At 62.6% G+C, this 17,310-nt stretch overlaps 4 protein-coding genes across 4 annotated transcripts; 3 read left to right on the forward strand and 1 right to left on the reverse strand.

Annotated features, from left to right (window-relative positions):
- Positions 1-303: 303 nt before the first annotated feature.
- On the forward strand, positions 304-3,703 carry rio2 (Serine/threonine-protein kinase rio2; the record flags this gene model as incomplete). Its single annotated transcript, XM_062772023.1, has 9 exons — positions 304-474; positions 512-679; positions 716-859; positions 903-1,534; positions 1,828-1,891; positions 1,942-2,258; positions 2,295-2,711; positions 2,749-3,088; positions 3,137-3,703. 9 exons carry the CDS (start codon positions 304-306, stop codon positions 3,665-3,667), a joined length of 2,784 nt encoding a protein of 927 aa, XP_062628007.1. The 3' UTR covers positions 3,668-3,703.
- A 1,630-nt stretch (positions 3,704-5,333) lies between these two features.
- xptC_0 (Dehydrogenase xptC) lies at positions 5,334-10,265 on the forward strand. The gene is made up of 4 exons (XM_062772024.1): positions 5,334-6,721; positions 7,024-7,236; positions 7,318-7,628; positions 7,749-10,265. The coding sequence occupies exons 3-4, from the start codon at positions 7,343-7,345 to the stop codon at positions 9,980-9,982; spliced, it is 2,520 nt and encodes an 839-aa protein (XP_062628008.1). The 5' UTR covers positions 5,334-6,721; positions 7,024-7,236; positions 7,318-7,342; the 3' UTR covers positions 9,983-10,265.
- A 647-nt stretch (positions 10,266-10,912) lies between these two features.
- LOC62_04G005483 (uncharacterized protein) lies at positions 10,913-13,366 on the forward strand (the record flags this gene model as incomplete). The annotated part of the gene is made up of 5 exons (XM_062772025.1): positions 10,913-11,554; positions 11,650-11,864; positions 11,902-12,107; positions 12,146-12,408; positions 12,452-13,366. 5 exons carry the CDS (start codon positions 10,913-10,915, stop codon positions 13,364-13,366), a joined length of 2,241 nt encoding a protein of 746 aa, XP_062628009.1.
- A 257-nt stretch (positions 13,367-13,623) lies between these two features.
- LOC62_04G005484 (uncharacterized protein) lies at positions 13,624-14,307 on the reverse strand (the record flags this gene model as incomplete). Its single annotated transcript, XM_062772026.1, has 3 exons — positions 13,624-14,102; positions 14,152-14,230; positions 14,303-14,307. 3 exons carry the CDS (start codon positions 14,305-14,307, stop codon positions 13,761-13,763), a joined length of 426 nt encoding a protein of 141 aa, XP_062628010.1. The 3' UTR covers positions 13,624-13,760.
- Positions 14,308-17,310: the final 3,003 nt, after the last annotated feature.

Below are 17,310 nucleotides of genomic sequence, written 5' to 3' on the forward strand. Positions count from 1 at the left end.
GTCGTCCTCCAGCTCTCCGAGAAGACTCAGTCACAGCGGCGACTCCTGCCTAAGTCGATGGAGCAGGCATAATGGTTGTTCCCGTCCCCGCCATGTATGTATTGCAAGCAGGTCAAGGGCGACCATCGGCGTGTCCCACTGCTAGCTTTAGCTCGTCAGGGTTTCAAATGACGTGCTGTGGCGATAACAGTCGCTGTCGGCAAATACCCCAGACGACACCCACGTCCAATGCCTAGCTAGCGTCGCCACAATGCAAGGCATGAACAGGCATGATCTCACCTCCGTAATTCTACTCAGAACACGATGCCCATCGCCGTGACCCCAGCCGAGCCGACAGCTGCCCCGCTGCCAAAATGGCAACGCCCGGCGAAGACGACGACGGACCTTCCCTGGGCCAAGATCAAGGTGCTCGATCTCGCCAACTTCGACCAGCCGGGCGGGAAGGCACAGCTAGCGGAAGAGCTGCGAGGAGCGGTGAGCTGACAGATTGGTTTCCTGCAGCTGACACCAGGTCCACGACACGGGCTTCTTCAGCCTCATCAATACCGGCTTCACGCCTGAGGAGGTGCAGCAGCAGTACGATATCGGGCAGGCCTTCTTCGCGCTGCCCAAGGATGAGAAGGACGCCCCGGGGCTTCGGTGCGACTTTACGCGGGGGCACTACTTTGGCTATCGGCCGGTATGTTATTTACACACAGTCCTCCGCTGACCCCAGGCACACGAGAAGACGCTGCAGGGCACCAACGTGCTCGACAACATCGAGTCGCTGAACATTGCCAAGTTTATCCCCGCGTACGAGCACGAGCCGTTCCACCCGTTCTTCGAGGCGCACCGCAAGGACATTGAAGCCTTCTCTAGGGTGCGTGGTGCCGAAGGCGGACCAATCCTGACGCCCGCCGCAGAAATCCCAAGCCCTCGCGGCCAAGGTCTTCACCCTCTTCTCGCTCATCCTAGAACTGCCAGAGGACTACTTCTCCAGCCGGCACGCGTACGATGACGCGTCGGAAGACCACCTGCGGTACATGATCTACCGGCCGCGCCCGCTCGCAGAGGACGAGAAGGTCGGCCGGACATGGTCGCGCGCGCATACCGATTTCGGCAGCCTTACGCTGCTTTGGAGCCAGGACGTCGCCGGGCTGCAGATCAAGACGGGCTCAGGCGAGTGGCAGTATGTGCCCCCGGTCGACGGCGGGATCGTGTGCAACGTCGGCGACACGCTCGACTTCTGGTCCGCGGGGTACTTGAAGAGCACGACGCACCGCGTCACCCGCCCGCCAGAGGACCAGGCGCACATCCACCGCCTGGGACTGTTCTACTTTGTCCGGCCCGGCGACGACGTCGATATCAAGCCTGCCCCGAGCCCCCTCCTTCGGCGCCTGGGACTCATTGGAGCCGAAGAGGATACCGCAACGGCAGTCCGCGGGATCGACTATGTCCGCGCTCGGGTGAAGAATTACCACGATACCACCGACTACGACGACCGCAAGGGAAAGACATTCAAGGTCGGTGATCTGGAGATTGAGGACGAGGCGGCGTGAGCGGGGTCAGACAGGCTGTAGTGAGATGTTCTCGGCTGCGGGGATTGCTGTTGCGGTCCTTGTGGTGCGTTCAGCGTTGTATGCAGTGTCATGTATTGTTCAGGATGAGAAGTCGTTGCATCAAGCTCCAAGTCGAGGATATTGGGACGTCAGGGATTCCATGTGGAAGCCATGCGATTTGAAGCCGGCACGTGACCACCACCATCTCTTGAGATTTCTGTTGTGAGCCTCGACCACCGTCAAGACGCAACACATATCGACCACTTGCATCAACAACCCACACGCCCAGCATGAGGCTCGACGCCACCGACCTGCGGTACATCACCGCCGATGAGTTCCGCGTGCTCACCGCCGTGCGTCGGCTGTCCTCATACCCATTTACGCCCAGCTGACACCACCGCAGACCGAGATCGGATCCAAGAACCACGAGGTCGTGCCCTCGCACCTCATCGCGCAGCTGTCCGGCCTGACGGGCGGCAACGTCAACAAGCTCTGTGGGCAGCTCGCCAAGCGCAACCTCATTGCGCGCGTCGTCAACGCGCGGTATGATGGCTACCGCCTGACGTACGGCGGCCTCGACTACCTCTCCCTCCGCACCTTTACGCGCCGCAAGCCCGCAAGCGTGGCCAGCGTGGGCAAGAAGATTGGCGTCGGAAAGGAGAGTGACATCTACCTTGTGCGCGATGACGCCGAGGAGAAGCGCGTGCTCAAGCTTCACCGGTGGGTTGAGGACAGCGGAAACGTCTAACCCCCCAGTCTCGGTCGTATCTCGTTCCGCGCAATCAAGTCCAAGCGCGACTACCTCGGCAAGCGCTCCTCCGCGTCATGGATGTACATGTCGCGCCTATCGGCGCAGAAGGAGTTCACGTACATGAAGATTCTCTACGACCACGGCTTCCCCGTGCCCACGCCGATCGACCAGTCGCGCCACTGCGTCGTCATGAGCCTGATCGACGCAGACCCCATGCGCGCCGTGATGCAGGTCGACGACGTGGCCGACCTGTACGGCCAGCTGATGGAGCTCATTATGCGCTTTGCGCGCTCTGGCCTCATCCACGGCGACTTTAACGAGTTCAACATCCTTGTGCCGCGCAAGGGTAAGGGGAACGGTGGCGACCCGATCGTTATCGACTTCCCTCAGATGGTGTCGACGCGGCACGAGAACGCCGAGTTGTAAGTGCCTGCCCCGAGACAGCGCTGACACTGCCAGCTTCTTCAACCGCGACGTCAACTGCATCAGGCGGTTCTTCCGCAAGCGCTTCCGCTTCGAGGGCGCGACGTGGCCCGTGTGGAAGGACGTGCTGGCTGAGGAGGAGGCATACGAGGCGCAGGAGAGGAGACTGAAGGAGGAGGCTAAGCGGGCAGACGGCAAGGCAGAGGGAGAAGAGAAGGCAGAGGGCGCGGAGGAGGCCACGGAGGAGACGGCGGCCAAGGTCGTCGGTGACGCTGAGGAGGCAGCTGAGGACGAGGAGCCAGAACTCCGAGTCCGTCTGGATCTCCTGGTCGAGGCTAGCGGCTTTGGACGGCAACTGCAGCGCGAACTCGAGGACGTGAGTTGGTCGTGTGAGGTCGTGTGACGTGAAGCTGACAACTGGCAGTACATGCTCGAGATTGGCGACATGCCCAACCCGGAAGTGGAGGACAACGAGGAGGAGGACAGCGAGGATGAGGATGATGACGAGGAGGAGGAGGAGGATGACGAGGAGGCAGACGCCGCAGCCGCCGACCCCGACGCGGAATCCTCGTCGGCTGCCGCCAAGCTCGAAGCCCTCCGCATCCACCGCGCGCTCGGCAACGACGGCAACCCCGAGGACGAGCTGCCCGAGGAGACGTACACCGAGTCTGAGGAGGAGTCTGACAGCGAGTCTGACTCTGGGCACTCTGGCGTCGCCCAGTCCGACTACACGCAGTATGTGCGTGCTCCGCGCGCACCGCGGGCGCGTCCAAACGTGTCCAAGCTGGGCGCGGTCGACGAGCTGCGCGAGATTGTCGCCAAGGACATTGAGCAGCAGCAGCGCGGCAAGAGCGGGCACCATGCACGCAAGGGCCTGCGCAAGGTCGGCAACGCCAAGGGACACAAGTGGAAGAGCTCGGCGAGCTACCTCACGGGACAGAACAGCGCGTGGTAGACTTGGCGTTTGTGAGACTGTATGCTATCTATTGGGGCTCGCGGCACACCGCAGGCACGGAAGTGTGGCGGACCTTATCGCGAGGTCAATCGTGGAGCAGATTGAAGCGAGGTCTGGAATGTTGTTTGAAGCAGCATTCAGCCACACGCAGCATGTGTCGCGGCGCACACGGCGCGAAGGGCGAAGAGACAACTCGTCTCGGAACCGTAAGCTGGCCCCGACGGAGCGACCGGAGCGACCACGGAGAGGCGCCACTGCTGCGGGCGCCAAGCGCACGCGTCCAGGCTGCGTCGAGAAGGTGGGCGTGGGAGTGGGAGTGGGAGTGGGAGTGGGAGTGGGCGTGTTGTGGTTCGGAGTAAGCATAAGGCAAGGACCCAAGACTAGGTGTGGGCGCCTCGAAAACTGATTAGGCCAGGAGCTGATTGCTTTCTTGCTTTCTTAGTGCTACCGACCCGAGAAATCCCAGTATTCTCGTGTGAGCAGCGGGTTTTCGTTAGCCTCGCCCACGATTTTTCTAACCAGCAGTTGCCAGTTTTCTAACCCTCGCTCACGCCGTGGGATTTGTTATCCGGCGACTGGTGGCCAAGAGACCAACGGATCGTAGTTAGTATCACAGCCGATCAGGCGCTGGGTCAATAGGCCAGGGTGGGTGGGTGGGTGAGGCACTCACTCAAGTCGAGGCGAGGCCTGGCTCTGCCTCTGGATCGGGCAAAGCGTACAGTAGCCTGGTCTAGTCAATCACGACGCACGAAACATGTCTAATAGGAACACGATTAACTGCTAGAATCGCACAAGTGTCGGCATGTTGCAATTTGGGGCCCGGTCGCTTTCTCTTGTGGTAGTGTTTCGTGCTCGACGTGGTCATGTGCGACATTGGTGTAGTTGAATGGCGCGAGCTGGCCTCGTCCTTGAATGGCGTACGGTGACTGATACGACTCGATCGGCGTGCCTCTACCATTGTAAGTAAGTGTTTCTTACTCTGTATGACGCTCGTGCGAGTCGCTGCTTGCTCGAGTGACACCGCTGCCGGCACGCAGACGCCGCGTTCCAGAGCACTGGGTCTCCCGTGCCCCGAGACGAGGGTGGCATACCGCGCTGACGCTGACGCGCTCGGGTTTATCTCCTCCGTCGTTACCAGAATCCACTGAAGGGCGCTGCGCATCAATATCCCGACAAAATGTAGTCAATGCACTCAAGCACCACCGTCACGACTGCCGAGTACTGACATACGCCGAGCGAGCGCCACACACGCACTGGCCTTCCCGAAGAGAACGACGCGTGACGCGTGAGGTGGTGGGCATGGTGGGTAGATGATGACGCCGAGCGCCACGCGCCGCCCTCAGGCGACCCTCGGCACAATCGGCAGGCAGCCAGCCAGCAGCAAGCACCCTGCCCCCCTTCACGTAGCAGTAGTCACCGCACTCCCTGCCCCGGGTCCGAGGTGCCACTGGCAAGTTGCCGAGCGAGCGAGCGGGCGAGCAAGTGAGCGTCGCGTCGCGTCGGCGAGCGCCGCGGTGTGCTGACACTCATTCGGCTCTCCGGCGGGTCGGAGAGTCAATTGTCGCATGTGGCTGCGCCATATCGTGTGCGGGCAACGACGACGCGACGATTGGAGGCAAGTAAACACCGGCCCCCGCCGACATGTTCTTGCATAACAAACACCTCACTCTTGCGGGGAAGACGACAGCTCGACCACCGCGCCCAGAGGTATTTCGTACGGACGCCCAGCATCCCGCGCCCACCGCAATCCGCAGCGGACAGTGGCCGAGCACGCCGAGGCCTTGGCGTCTTGGCCCGTTTCATCGTCACCACCTCGTCGCCTTGCCACTGTGTGCCTCTGCCGCCGGTCCGGCGCCCGCTCTCGCCCCGCCCCGCAGGGAGCTCCGTCACAGCGGATGATGGATGACACGGGTTGGCTGAGTGGGCGTGGGAGCGAGCGGGCGACTGAGAGTGGGTGTGGGAGTGTGGAGGGGAGGTCGCGTGGGAGGGCCAAGCGGTTTCGCCTGATCTGTGGCGGCCACTCTCCGCAGCAACGACCGTCTCGGCGCTGCTGCCGAGCGCGGGTGTGTGTGTCGTGTGTCCGTCATGTTTGTTTGCAGCTTACCGGAACACAGAGGCAGTGCTGCACCTCGCCGCCAAGCTGCGGGGAGCGGCGCGCGGCGCGCGGAGCATTGGCCACCCGCTGCGCGCGCCGCCATGGACCACTACTGCTGCGATAGTTGTGCCGTAGTTAGCCCATCGCGCGCAAGTATAGCCCCAGCTGGCCGCTTTGGCCGCGCGTTCTGTGCCGACGACGGTCGGCGGCCGGCGTCTTCGGCTCGGAAGTGCCCCTCTGCGCTGCGCTGCGTGCATTCGGACAGTCAGCCCACCCACCCACACACCATTGGAGATGACGATCCACGTCTACAAATTATTACGAGGGGGTTGGCCTCGCGTTTGACCCTGGCGTCTGACCCTGCCATTCTGTCTGGGTGGACGGGGGGGCAAGGCAAGGCAAGCAAGCACGAAAAATTGTTCTCCGCCTGCCTTTGCATTCCCCCTCGGCGCGCTGCTGCTGTGCGCAAGCAGCGCCGCCAGCTCATGCATAGTACCCTTTGCACCGCTTCAATCGCGGGTCAAGCTCTTCCATGCCCGCGAGCGCGCTTGGCCGAAGCCACCGAACCAGGGTGTGCCGACCTACGGACCTGCGGTGGCACCGACGCGCCTGGAGGATTGAGGGTGCCTTGCAGGACGGACCCCGGATGGCTTGGTGTGATGTCTATCGACGTCGTCTGCGGGCAGAGCTTGCGGCCGTCTGTGGTCTTGCTGCTGCGGCGCCAGTCAGCAAGCCAACATGGGCCAGCCTGCACATGTCAACCTCTTATGCTACGCGTTGTCTCGCTTCTGCTTTGCATCTCTGTTCCTCTCATCCTCACGCTCTCTTGACGACGGCCACGATCCCATCACTCATTCAACTCCAATAAGCAGCCAGGGCAATCCAAGTCTTGGCATTTGCCTGCAGCAAGCCCGTCGCGGGAAAAAAACGACGAAACGTACGACACAGTAGAAAACAAGGTACGGCCGTGATTGCGAAGTGGGCTTCGCACGAACTGCGGCGCGCGCGCTAGACGACGAGGGAGCAACGCGCCAAGGGTCTAGCGGCCAGCCTCTGCTGCTTGGCACGCAAGTGAGGCTCACTCAGCCTACGCAAGCCAAGGTCAGCTCAGGAGGGTTGCCGTTGCTTTGCCATCACAACGGCACACCTCCAAGCACCCACACTCCCATAGCCCTGGCGTCACGTTTGCGTTTGGTGTTTCCTTACCCCATCTCTCGCAGCGACTTCCGTCCTCGTTGTTGTCTAACACACTCCTTCTTAGACCTTACACATTCGTTCATCGACGGCGAGATCGACGTAGAGCGAGACTCTTGTTCTGCTCGCAACTTTTTTTTTCTCATTGTCGCCCTCCTCGCTGCTCTCCTCCGGCACAAAGCCTCTGAGCAGCGCACACTAGCGGCCTCGTCCTCGAACGCGACCGCCTGTCCCTTCCCCCTTGGATAAATCCCACGCCCATCAGTGCTGGTGCACAGACGTGAGTTGATGCGCGCGGGCGGCTTTGCGCAGCACATCCGCCGCTCGCCGCCGGCAACGACCTCGGTGGCTGACGTGATAGCGAAAAATCCAAGACACCCACCACGATGCTCCCCACCCTCGCCCTCGCGGCGCTCGCCGCTGCCGTCCCCGTGCTCGGCAGCAAGGACGACGCGTTCAACTCGCACATGCACCGCGACATCATCCGCCGCGCAGGCATCACCTCGGATGTGACCCAGGTCAGCGGCAAGGCGTTCGACTTTATCATTGCCGGCGGTGGTCTTGCGGGCCTTGCGCTCGCTGGCCGCCTGTCCGAGTACTCCAACCAGACCGTCCTCGTCATTGAGGCCGGTAGCGATGGATCAGACTACGCCAACAACATTGACATTCCTGGTGAGTGGTGGTGGTTGGTATGCGACGCGCTCGCTGCCGTACGGCTTGCCATGCCCGCGCCAGAGCGACGCGTCCGCGCGCGGTCAGGTCCCAGATCTAGCTCTAACTCTCCCTCTCTAGGTTACTCGTACATCAACTCGCTCACCCGCCCGAACATGCCCACCGACTGGCAGTACCAGACCGTCTCGCAGGCGTCGGCTGGCGGTGTCCAGAAGCGCTGGCCCCGTGGCAAGCTTCTCGGTGGCTCGGCCGCCGTCAACGGCCTCTTCTGGTGCCGTGGTGACTCGGGCGAGTACGACGACTGGGCGGCGCTCAACCCCGGCGCCAACCAGACCTGGAACTGGGCCGAGATGCAGAAGTACATCAACAAGGCTGAGCAGTTCCATGCTCCCCCTCAGGCTCAGGCGACCCAGTTCAACATGAAGTATGACGCCAGCGTCCACGGCACCTCGGGCCCCATCCAGGCCGGCTTCTCTCAGTACATCTACCCCTTCACCTCGAACTGGATCCCCGCTTGGAACGCCATGGGCCTCCCCGCCCATGACCTTGCCGACGGCTCGACTCGCGGTGTCATGATCACGCCCTCGACCCTCAACCCTACCAACCAGTCGCGTGTCGACTCCAAGATTGGCTACATTGACCCCCTGCCCCCTCGCGCCAACCTCTTCATCCTCACTGGCCAGCAGGTCACCGGCATCGTCTTCAACGGCACCAAGGATGCCTCGGGCAACGTTGTCGCCTCGGGTGTTTCCTTCTCGGCCGGCTCGGGCCAGACTGTCTACTCGGTTCAGGCTAACAAGGAGGTCATCCTCTCCGGTGGTGTCGTCGGCTCGGCCCAGATCCTCCAGCTCTCGGGTATCGGCCCCCAGACTGTCCTCCAGCCCCTCGGCATTAACACGCTCGTCGACCTCCCCGTCGGCCACAACCTCCAGGACCACGCCTCGTACACCTTGTACTTTAACACGCAGCAGATTGACAACTGGCAGCAATTTGCTAACAACGCGGGCGCGCAGGCTCAGGCCCTCACCGAGTGGCAGCAGAGCTCGACCGGTCTCTGGACCTACGTCAACGAGGCTGTCGGTTACATCTCGTACGCCGACATGATGGGCAGCAACGCCTCGGCCGCCACCGCTGCCCAGGCCCTCAACCTCCAGGACATGGCCAACCAGGTCACCCAGATGCACAATCTCCCCACGAGCGTGCAGGCCGGTCTCGCCGAGCAGTACAAGCTCCTCCAGAGCCGTCTCCAGGACAACACTGGCCAGCTCGAGATCATCCTCACCATGTGGGGCTCGGGACCCAACAACATTGGTATCCAGATGGGTATCCAGCACCCCTTCTCCCGCGGTACCATCTTCATCAACTCGAAGGACGCTTTCACTGCCCCTACCATTGACCCCTCGTACTTCTCAGTCGGCCCCGACGCCCAGATCCTCACTGCTGGCTCCGAGTGGGTCCGCAACCTCGCCAAGGCTGGTCCCTTTGCCCAGCAAATCACTGGAGAGTCGGGCGCCTCGGTCGGTCTCACCGGCCAGGCTCTGACCACCTACGCTACCACCCAGGCGGGCACCGAGTTCCACCCTCTCGGCACATGCTCGATGCTTCCCCGCGCCCAGGGCGGTGTCGTTGACACCAACCTGCTCGTCTACGGCACCAACAACGTCCGTGTTGTCGACGCCTCGATCATGCCCCTCCAGGTCTCTGCCCACTTGATGGCCTCGACCTACGGTATCGCCGAGAAGGCCGCCGACATCATCAAGCAGGCTCACTGGAAGCCCCCTCCTCCCCCCCAGTCGTCGACCGCTGCCACGACTACCGAGCAGGAGTCTACCGCTGTCCCCGGCCAGGCCACTGACTCGGCCGTCGCCAACGCTGAGAGGCCCGCCTCCAAGGGCCTTTCCAGCACTGCCAAGCTCGGCATTGGAATCGGTGTCGGTGTCGGCGTCGGTCTCCTCCTCGCCATCCTCGCCTTCCTCTGCTGCTGCCGTCGCAAGAACCAGAAGAAGGCCTCGGACGAGAAGGGCTGGTACGCCCAGGGCCAGACCCAGGACAACGGTGCTTGGGACACTGGCGCTGCCTACCGCGAGCAGGACTCGTTCGCCATGGGCGACGTCCCCGGCCGCCCTCAGCGTCCGTTCTCGACCGCCCCCTCCATCTCTACCATGGCGACCCACGACCTGCCTGGCCAGGGTACCATCTCGCGCTCGGGCTCCGAGTACGGCAACCTCGGTGCTGGCGACCTCCCTCCTGGTGCTTCGCATGGCACCGACTCGCCCTACCGCGACTACCCTACACCCGGCCAGAACTCTGGCATCTCGACCCCCCAGGGTTACCCCCAGCAGTACCGCGACTAAACGACGCGAGCCAGCGCCGACCTAGACCCCCCAAGACGACGCACGCACGCACGACTAGCAATGCACGGCAGGCGAGGCCGCGGCACGCCAAGGCAAGCCCAGGTTAAACGCCTAGCCCCCCCCGGACACTCACTCACTCATGGTGACTCCACCCCCATGGACATTGACACTTGTTGTCTCCTCAATCTCTCATCTTTCTCTCTAGCTCTGATTACGCTCTGCATGGTGCGGCCTCTGCGCACACTTGCCATCTAATGCCTAGACATGCAGTTATACAAGTGGACGATGGTTGCTGCAATGTTGCAACTAAGGATTGGCTGACGCCACTGACGCCCCTTGGGTGCTCGCTGTCAATATTTGGCTCGTGACATTTTGTTGTTGTTGCTCCAGTCCACTTTGCTGTTTACCATTTCTCATTTCAACACAGGCCCGCCGTCTTTTGGTGGTGGCGAGCAGCTAGGCAACACACTTGTTTCTGTTTCTCATACCCCCTCCTCGTCGTCGTCTCTGTCTCGCACTCGCTCGCCCCCCACTTGTCACGCACACACACACATCCACTCGACACACACAGCCGCCATCTCCGCCGCCGCCATCTTCTCACCCCCCGACCGGTCGGCGCCTGCCCCGCAGCAACCCACCCACCCAGCCGCCCACGCCCACTCTCACCACACCACCACTCACACTCACCCCCACCCCACCCACTGCATGTCTCTCTCCATTCCATTCCTCTACATAACTCTCTCACTCGCTTCCATAACTCTTCAACTCGCCCAACCACCACTTGCACCAGACCCCGCAGGTACAGACGGTGACGACGACGAAGACGACGACACCACCCTCGCCAGTCTGCTCGGTATCGACGCGCCGCCGCCGCCGCCTTCACTCGAAGGCCAGCCGCCGCCGCCGCACCCCACACCGCCCCTGCCAACCATGCCCGGCGGGTACCCTTACCACCACCACCACTTCCAGCTCAAGGAGATACAAGGTCACTTATCCACCCAGTTATGGAACGAAGTGGTTGAAGAGGTGCGCGGCGACTTCTCGCCCGAGGACGTCCTCCTCCCGCCCGAACCCGACGACGAGCATGTCGTCCACTCGCCACCTGGGCTAGGCGAGTCTCTGCGCACCCTCTCGGACGTGCACACTCAGGAGCAGAGCCTACAGGAGCTGCTCCAGCTCACGTCGCCGCCAGCCGTGCCGCGCCCGCTTACGGCTTCGCCTTCCCCCGGCACCGAGACGCCACCGTCGAGCGACCCCGCCACCCCGACCGACCTGAGTGACTCGTCGATGCACATTGACCTGAACTTTGACGACTTCGACGTTGAGGACGTCGACGCGAGTGGTGGCAACGGAATCCTCCTGCCCGAGCCCCGGCCCACTCGCACCCCCTCCCCTCCACACCCACGCGACTACATGCTCATGCTGGTACGCTTCGGTATCTGCCAGGTTCGCCCACACGAGCACCGCCCAGGCCCTCCTCCCCCACCCGGCCTGAAGCCCAGCATCATGGGAAGCGCGTACCTCGCCGACCTCGTCTCGGTGGCGAGCGACTTTTCGGAGGTTCTGCACACGGTAAGTGGAGGCGTGTGTGTGCGTGACGTACCGCAGTGATCGTCGCGCGCACAGAACACGAGGCCCCTAGATCTGAACTGAGCTGACTCACGCAGAGCCGCCCGAAATCGGCCACAAAGGCTGTGGCATCGAGACCTGCAGAGTATGGGGCTGCAGAAGACATTGCCCGTGCCATGGCGCTGGGGCACGCCCACTGCGCCCTGTATGACCTGTTTGACGCGGACGTGCGCATTGCACCCAACAGCACGTACGAAGAAATAATTGGCGGTCTCTTGTCGGCGCTCGTGGACGGGCCTGTGATGAGTTACTCGTGAGCTCGGGTGGGTGGTGCTGGGCTGACAACACAGTGCATCGACTGGTACGGGTGTGGCAGTATTGGAGTTGCTTCAGCTCGGCAACTTAATCACCTCTCGCCCGGCGTTGGCGATGGGTGTGCGTCCTGACTCCATTCGACTTCCTCTGAACAGAGACACGTCCAACAACGAGTCTCAGTGCGGGTGGGATCTCGTTGTCCCGATGCTCAGTGCTGGGGTTGCGTGGGGCCCATCGCCAAGTGAGTCCATCGGGATTATCTGTTTATGCTTACAATAGACGCCGAATCGGAGGGATGGTTCCCTTGGTTGTTCATCGAGCCGCTCGGCCTTCGTGGCGACCAGGCGGCCGCAAATGTCCGACTGTTCACTGCCATGCGCGTGGCCCTTGGTATCTACAGCAAGCTCTTCAAAGCCGCCCAAACGGTCAAGCCCGTGTTCACCCAGCCACGCGCACATGTTACAACCGTGGTGTACGGCCTCCAGACCTGTGGCGTCATGTGGCGTCTCTTTGCCATGGTCGACAAGGACAATGAGACTTTTGTGAGCTTAAAATGTGGAGGCGCCTGGCTGACGTTTTCTTCAGCCCGTCAGCACAATCTGGAGTGGCAACGTTGAGGAGCCTGAGAGCATGGCCCGTGCCGTCGGAGTACTGCGCAAGATTTCGCACGAAGTCGAGGAGCGGCTCCAGTGCATCCGTAACTGGATCGCCTGCGTGTGTGGCATTTTCGGCTCCTCGAAGCTAATTACGCCATCTCGCAAGGCGGGCAGTGACGCCTTAGCTGCAATGTTCTCCAGCCCCACCTCGAGGCTCAAGCGTCCTCCTTCGGCTGTTCGCATCACAGAGCCCATGCCTCTTCGCTCTCCGATTGCTGCGGCAGTCCTGAAGAAGTCTCCCGAGTTCGGCCCTCCAGGTTTTCCCGTCACACTCAAGCATTCCCGCGACAACTCGACATCGACGCCTTTGTCTCTGGCCCCAGGTTCTCCCATTCCTTCTCGCCAGGACAGTCCTGCTGAGAAGAAGTTCAGGCCATGGGTTCCGCCGTTTCAGCCCCGTGCCGCCTCGGCTGCGCCATCCTTACCGACACGTCAGCCCGTCCGCCCTCCGCCCGGGTTTGAGAACGTCTTCTCCCACCCCCCACCTCCTCCTCCGCCCCCTGGCCTTGTTGGGCACTGGGCTCCCGCACCTGTCCTGTACATGGCTTCAAACGTCAACTGGTCCAACAACGGACAGTACAACACGTGGGGCTTTGGGAACCAAGGCCCTCCTCACGCTCATGACCCCTACCCGTATGGCCATGCGGGGCAGCCCTCGCAGTCATTCTTCGGGCCCGTCGGCGGCTTTGCCTACCCCGACCGCCGGCAAGGCGCTCCTCAGATCAGTGGCGGGCCATCGATGCCAATTGGGCCTGGTCCCATTGGATCACGAGCGCCGAGTTACGCCACTGTGGCGAGCAAGAATGCAAACTACCGCAATGGCGGCGGGAGGATCGCCTCGTAACCAGCCAGACCCGCCCTAAGTCCCCAACCCCCCTGTAGCCAGAGATCCGACCGCGACCCAGTCCCGTTTTATGACCGACCGCAGGCATGGAAAATGCCGAACATTGTGAACATTGTGTGCCCCCTGATGACAGTTGTAGTGTGAATATAGTTGGCGCTCATGTCGAGTGGCCAGGAAGTAGCTTGTGCATAGTCCGCGGGATGAATGTTTGCGTCTCGTGAATGGTCTTGTCTGCAGCACGCACAACGCGCAAATCTCGCCGGGTATCTCTGCATATCAATGTACAAACAGTGGTGGGGCGCCGCTTCCGTCTCTCTAGTCTCTGCTTTTGCGTCGTCTTGGTCGTCGTGGTCGTCGTGGTTGGATCGTCTGTCGTCTCGTCTCGGTGACCCCGCTAACAAGGCAGAGGCTCAAAGTCGTTCCTCTCAAGCCGCTTCATCTCCCACCCGCCCCTCCGCGGCTCATCGCACACAATGAGGAGATGGTCGACCTGTGCCTCGTCCGAACGGTTGGTCATGAGCTCTGCGCGCGCGCCGCGCGCCTCGTGCTGCCACGCGAAGACGGCATAGTCGAGCGCGACGACGATCACAACCAGCAGCATGCCGGCCATGATGGCGATCAGGAGGCCCGACAGGATGTCGTGCAGCGCCGATATCAGCGTCGTCATGGGCGAGAGCGCGGGCGCGGGCATGGCGTGGGAGGTGGGGGGGTGTTGCGGGTTGGTTGTTATGGGCGCCTCGTGGGTCGTCAGCGACGATATGAGACCCAGGGGCGCATGCACCTACGTGGTAGTCGCTGCTCGGTCGGTCGGGCTGATAAGCTCGCTCGGTGTGGTCTTGGTTTGCGAGTGGGAGCTTGCTCTGTCTGTGACGAGTGGTGGTGGAAACGCAGTGGAAAGTGTGTACTGCAAGGCTGGCCGTCGTGCCCGAATCCCACAACATATACCGCACAGAGCGTCGCCGTCCGTCGGCTGCGCGCGAGCGAGCGCGCGCGACACACACACACTACTACACAATAGCATTTAGATTTTAGCGCTTGGGCCGCATCGCCCTCCCGCCAGGCAGCCAGTGTACCTGTGCATATAAGTATGAGCCGCCCGGCATGGTCGGCGAACCACGCGCGCCTCGGACACGCCCGCGCTCGGGACAGACCGCGGTCAGGTCAGGCAGCAACTGATTGTGGCGCGTGTCGTGGCGCGTGGCGCGTGGCTTGTGCGCGTGCCCAGCCACCACGCGCGCGCGAGGCCGTTTCAAGGACAATATCCGTCGCATACGACTCGTACAACTACTGCTGCGTGTGCCTTTTGGCTGGCTACAACTCTGGCACCGGGGGCGGGGCACTGACTGTCCGTCGTCAGTGCCCGCGCAGTGGGCTCACTGCCTGCCCTCACGGCCTGCCCTCACTGCCCCGGGATGATCGACTTGAAGCGCTTGCGCAGCTCGTGTTTCTGGATCTTGCCCGTGCTCGTCTTTGGCAGGTCGGCGACGATCTCGACCCACTCGGGGCGCGCAAAGCCGGGCAGGAGCGGGCGCGTAAACGCCTTGAGGGCGACGGCAAACTCCTCTGGCCGGGCGGCCCATTGCTCGGCAGCGTGCGGGCGCAGGATGATGAACGCGTGCGCGCGCTCGCCGTACGTGTCGTGTGGCCGCGCGACGACGGCGCACTCGAGCACGTCGGGGTGCTGGTAGATGACCGACTCGATGGACAGCGACGACGCGTTCTCCCCACCCGACCCGAGATGATGATGTCCTTGCTCCGATCTTGGATGCTCAGCATGCCGTACGGCTGGCGCACGGCCAGGTCGCCCGTGTGGAACCACCCGCCCTCGAACGCCTTGGCCGTCGCCTCGGGGTCGTTGTAGTACTCCTTCATGACGATGTTGCCGCGCATCACAATCTCGCCGTTCTCGTGCCCGTTGGGCGTCACGTCCTCGTAGCCCTTGGACGCGTCCGACTCTGGGCGGATGACGCGAGCTTCGTCGGACGTCACAAACGCGTGACCCTGCATTGCCTTGCGCTTGTAGAACTCTTCGTCGTCGAGCTCGGTCGCCCACTCGGGGTGTTGGACACAGCTGGTCAGTGGGCCGTACGTCTCGGTCAGCCCGTAGACGTGCACCACATTGATGTGGAGCTTCTTCTCCAGCGTCGAGATGAGGAATGCAGAGGGCGCGGCCCCAGCGATGAGTGTGCGGATCGGGTGGGGGACCGGACGCGCCGACGGGTGGTTGCAGATGCCGATCTGCACCGTGGGGGCGGCGCAGTACGTCTGGGGGAGGTCAGAGTGGCCTCTGCAGGCTGGGTCAGTGGCACTGCACTCACGCTGATGCGGTCGCGGAAGAACGACTCCCAGATGGGAGAGTAGTCGCCCACCGATCGCAGGCAGACCTGGCCTGCCGACGCCGCAGTGATGGCGAACGGGAACGTCCAGCCCAGGGCATGGAACGCGGGCAGGATCCAGAGGTACACCGACTCAAAGTCGAGCTTGGACTCGATTTGGTTCGCCAAGGCGGCGAGGTACGTGCCGCGGAAGGTAGTCACTACGCCCTTGGGCCTGCCCGTCGTGCCGGACGTGTAGCAGATGGCGAGGTTGGCGTTCTCGTCGTCGATGAGCGTGAGGCCTGCCCAGCCGAGTGTGTCGGCGTCGTGCCGCCCCGACTCGATGAGCTGCTCGTACGGGTCGGAGGGGTCACGTCCGCCCGAGTCGAGCGACACGACCACGGCGCCGCCGGCAAAGTCCTCGCACAGGTGCTTGAACTCGTGGTCGACAACAACAAGCGTCGACCCCGAGTGCTCGAGGATATAGTTGATCTCGGCCTTTGTCTGGCGGATGTTGAGCGGCACGACTACCGCGTGGATCGCAGGTAGCGCCTGGATCATGTCGAGGATCATGGGCACGTTGGGGCACACGACGGCGACGCGGTCGCCGCGCTTGACGCCGCGCTTCTTGAGCCCGTACGCGAGTGCGCACACGCGCATCGCCCTGGGCATCAGCACATGCGGGTTGGAGACTCCGCGGCGCCCCGGTGGCGCCCAGGCCACGACTCACCACTCAGAGTACGTCCACTCGACACCCAGGGCGGGGTGCTTGAGCGCGACGCGGTGCGGGCGCGTGTACGCCGAGCGGAGGAGGAACTGGACCGGGTTGAGCGGGCTCAACCATACCGGCAGGCCGTCGGGGATGCCGGCGGCGAACTTGAGGCGGTTGGGGTTCTTGAACGGCGCGGGGGGTGCGCTACCGAGCGCAGACGCGACGGCCTGTACCCGGCGCGCGGCGGAGGCCTGCAGCTGGTCCTTGTTGGATGGTGGCATCGTGGTTTGAGTAAGTGTGCAGAGAGGCAGGCGGCGTGATGCGTTGACCTCTGTCTCGAGGTGCGGAGGTCGCGACGGAATGACGGATGACGTCCTCTGCGCTTATAAAGGCTCAGCTCGGCCGGGTCGACTTGTGGGGGGATTTCCGGCTTACCGAACTCCCGGTGTGCCACTGATCCGCCATCCGCCAAGGCTCTGCCTGCAGAACAGCTGTGGGGTGCATGTTGTGTGCAAGGTCGCGTAAGTCGGTCGTTACGACACGGCGGCATGTCGCCGCGATCGCCGTACGCCGTAGAGGCACTTGACGATCGTGCTGGCTGCATTCGCCTTCCTGCTTATCGTGGAGGGTCGTGCCGATCCGATCCGCTCAACACCATCGTCCAAGTCCTCCACAGTGAGCGCCTTTTCGTCACACCACAGCACAAGAGGCACCGTAGCCTGCCAGCTGCTAGAGTCACCATACCGTGTGCGTACAGCCCGCAGCGCTGCCCAGAGTGTTGAGCCGGCCGCGACCAGTGTGGGGTATGCTCGACCGGTATGCCACCACGGCAATATGCCACGCTTGTGGCGCGATGCCGCGATGATCACTGTGCAGTAACCAAGCGCTCACGCAATGCGTCCTCTGCTTCTGGTAGG

This window comes from Vanrija pseudolonga, chromosome 4 (assembly GCF_020906515.1).
Source record: "Vanrija pseudolonga chromosome 4, complete sequence".
Lineage (NCBI taxonomy): Eukaryota > Fungi > Basidiomycota > Tremellomycetes > Trichosporonales > Trichosporonaceae > Vanrija > Vanrija pseudolonga.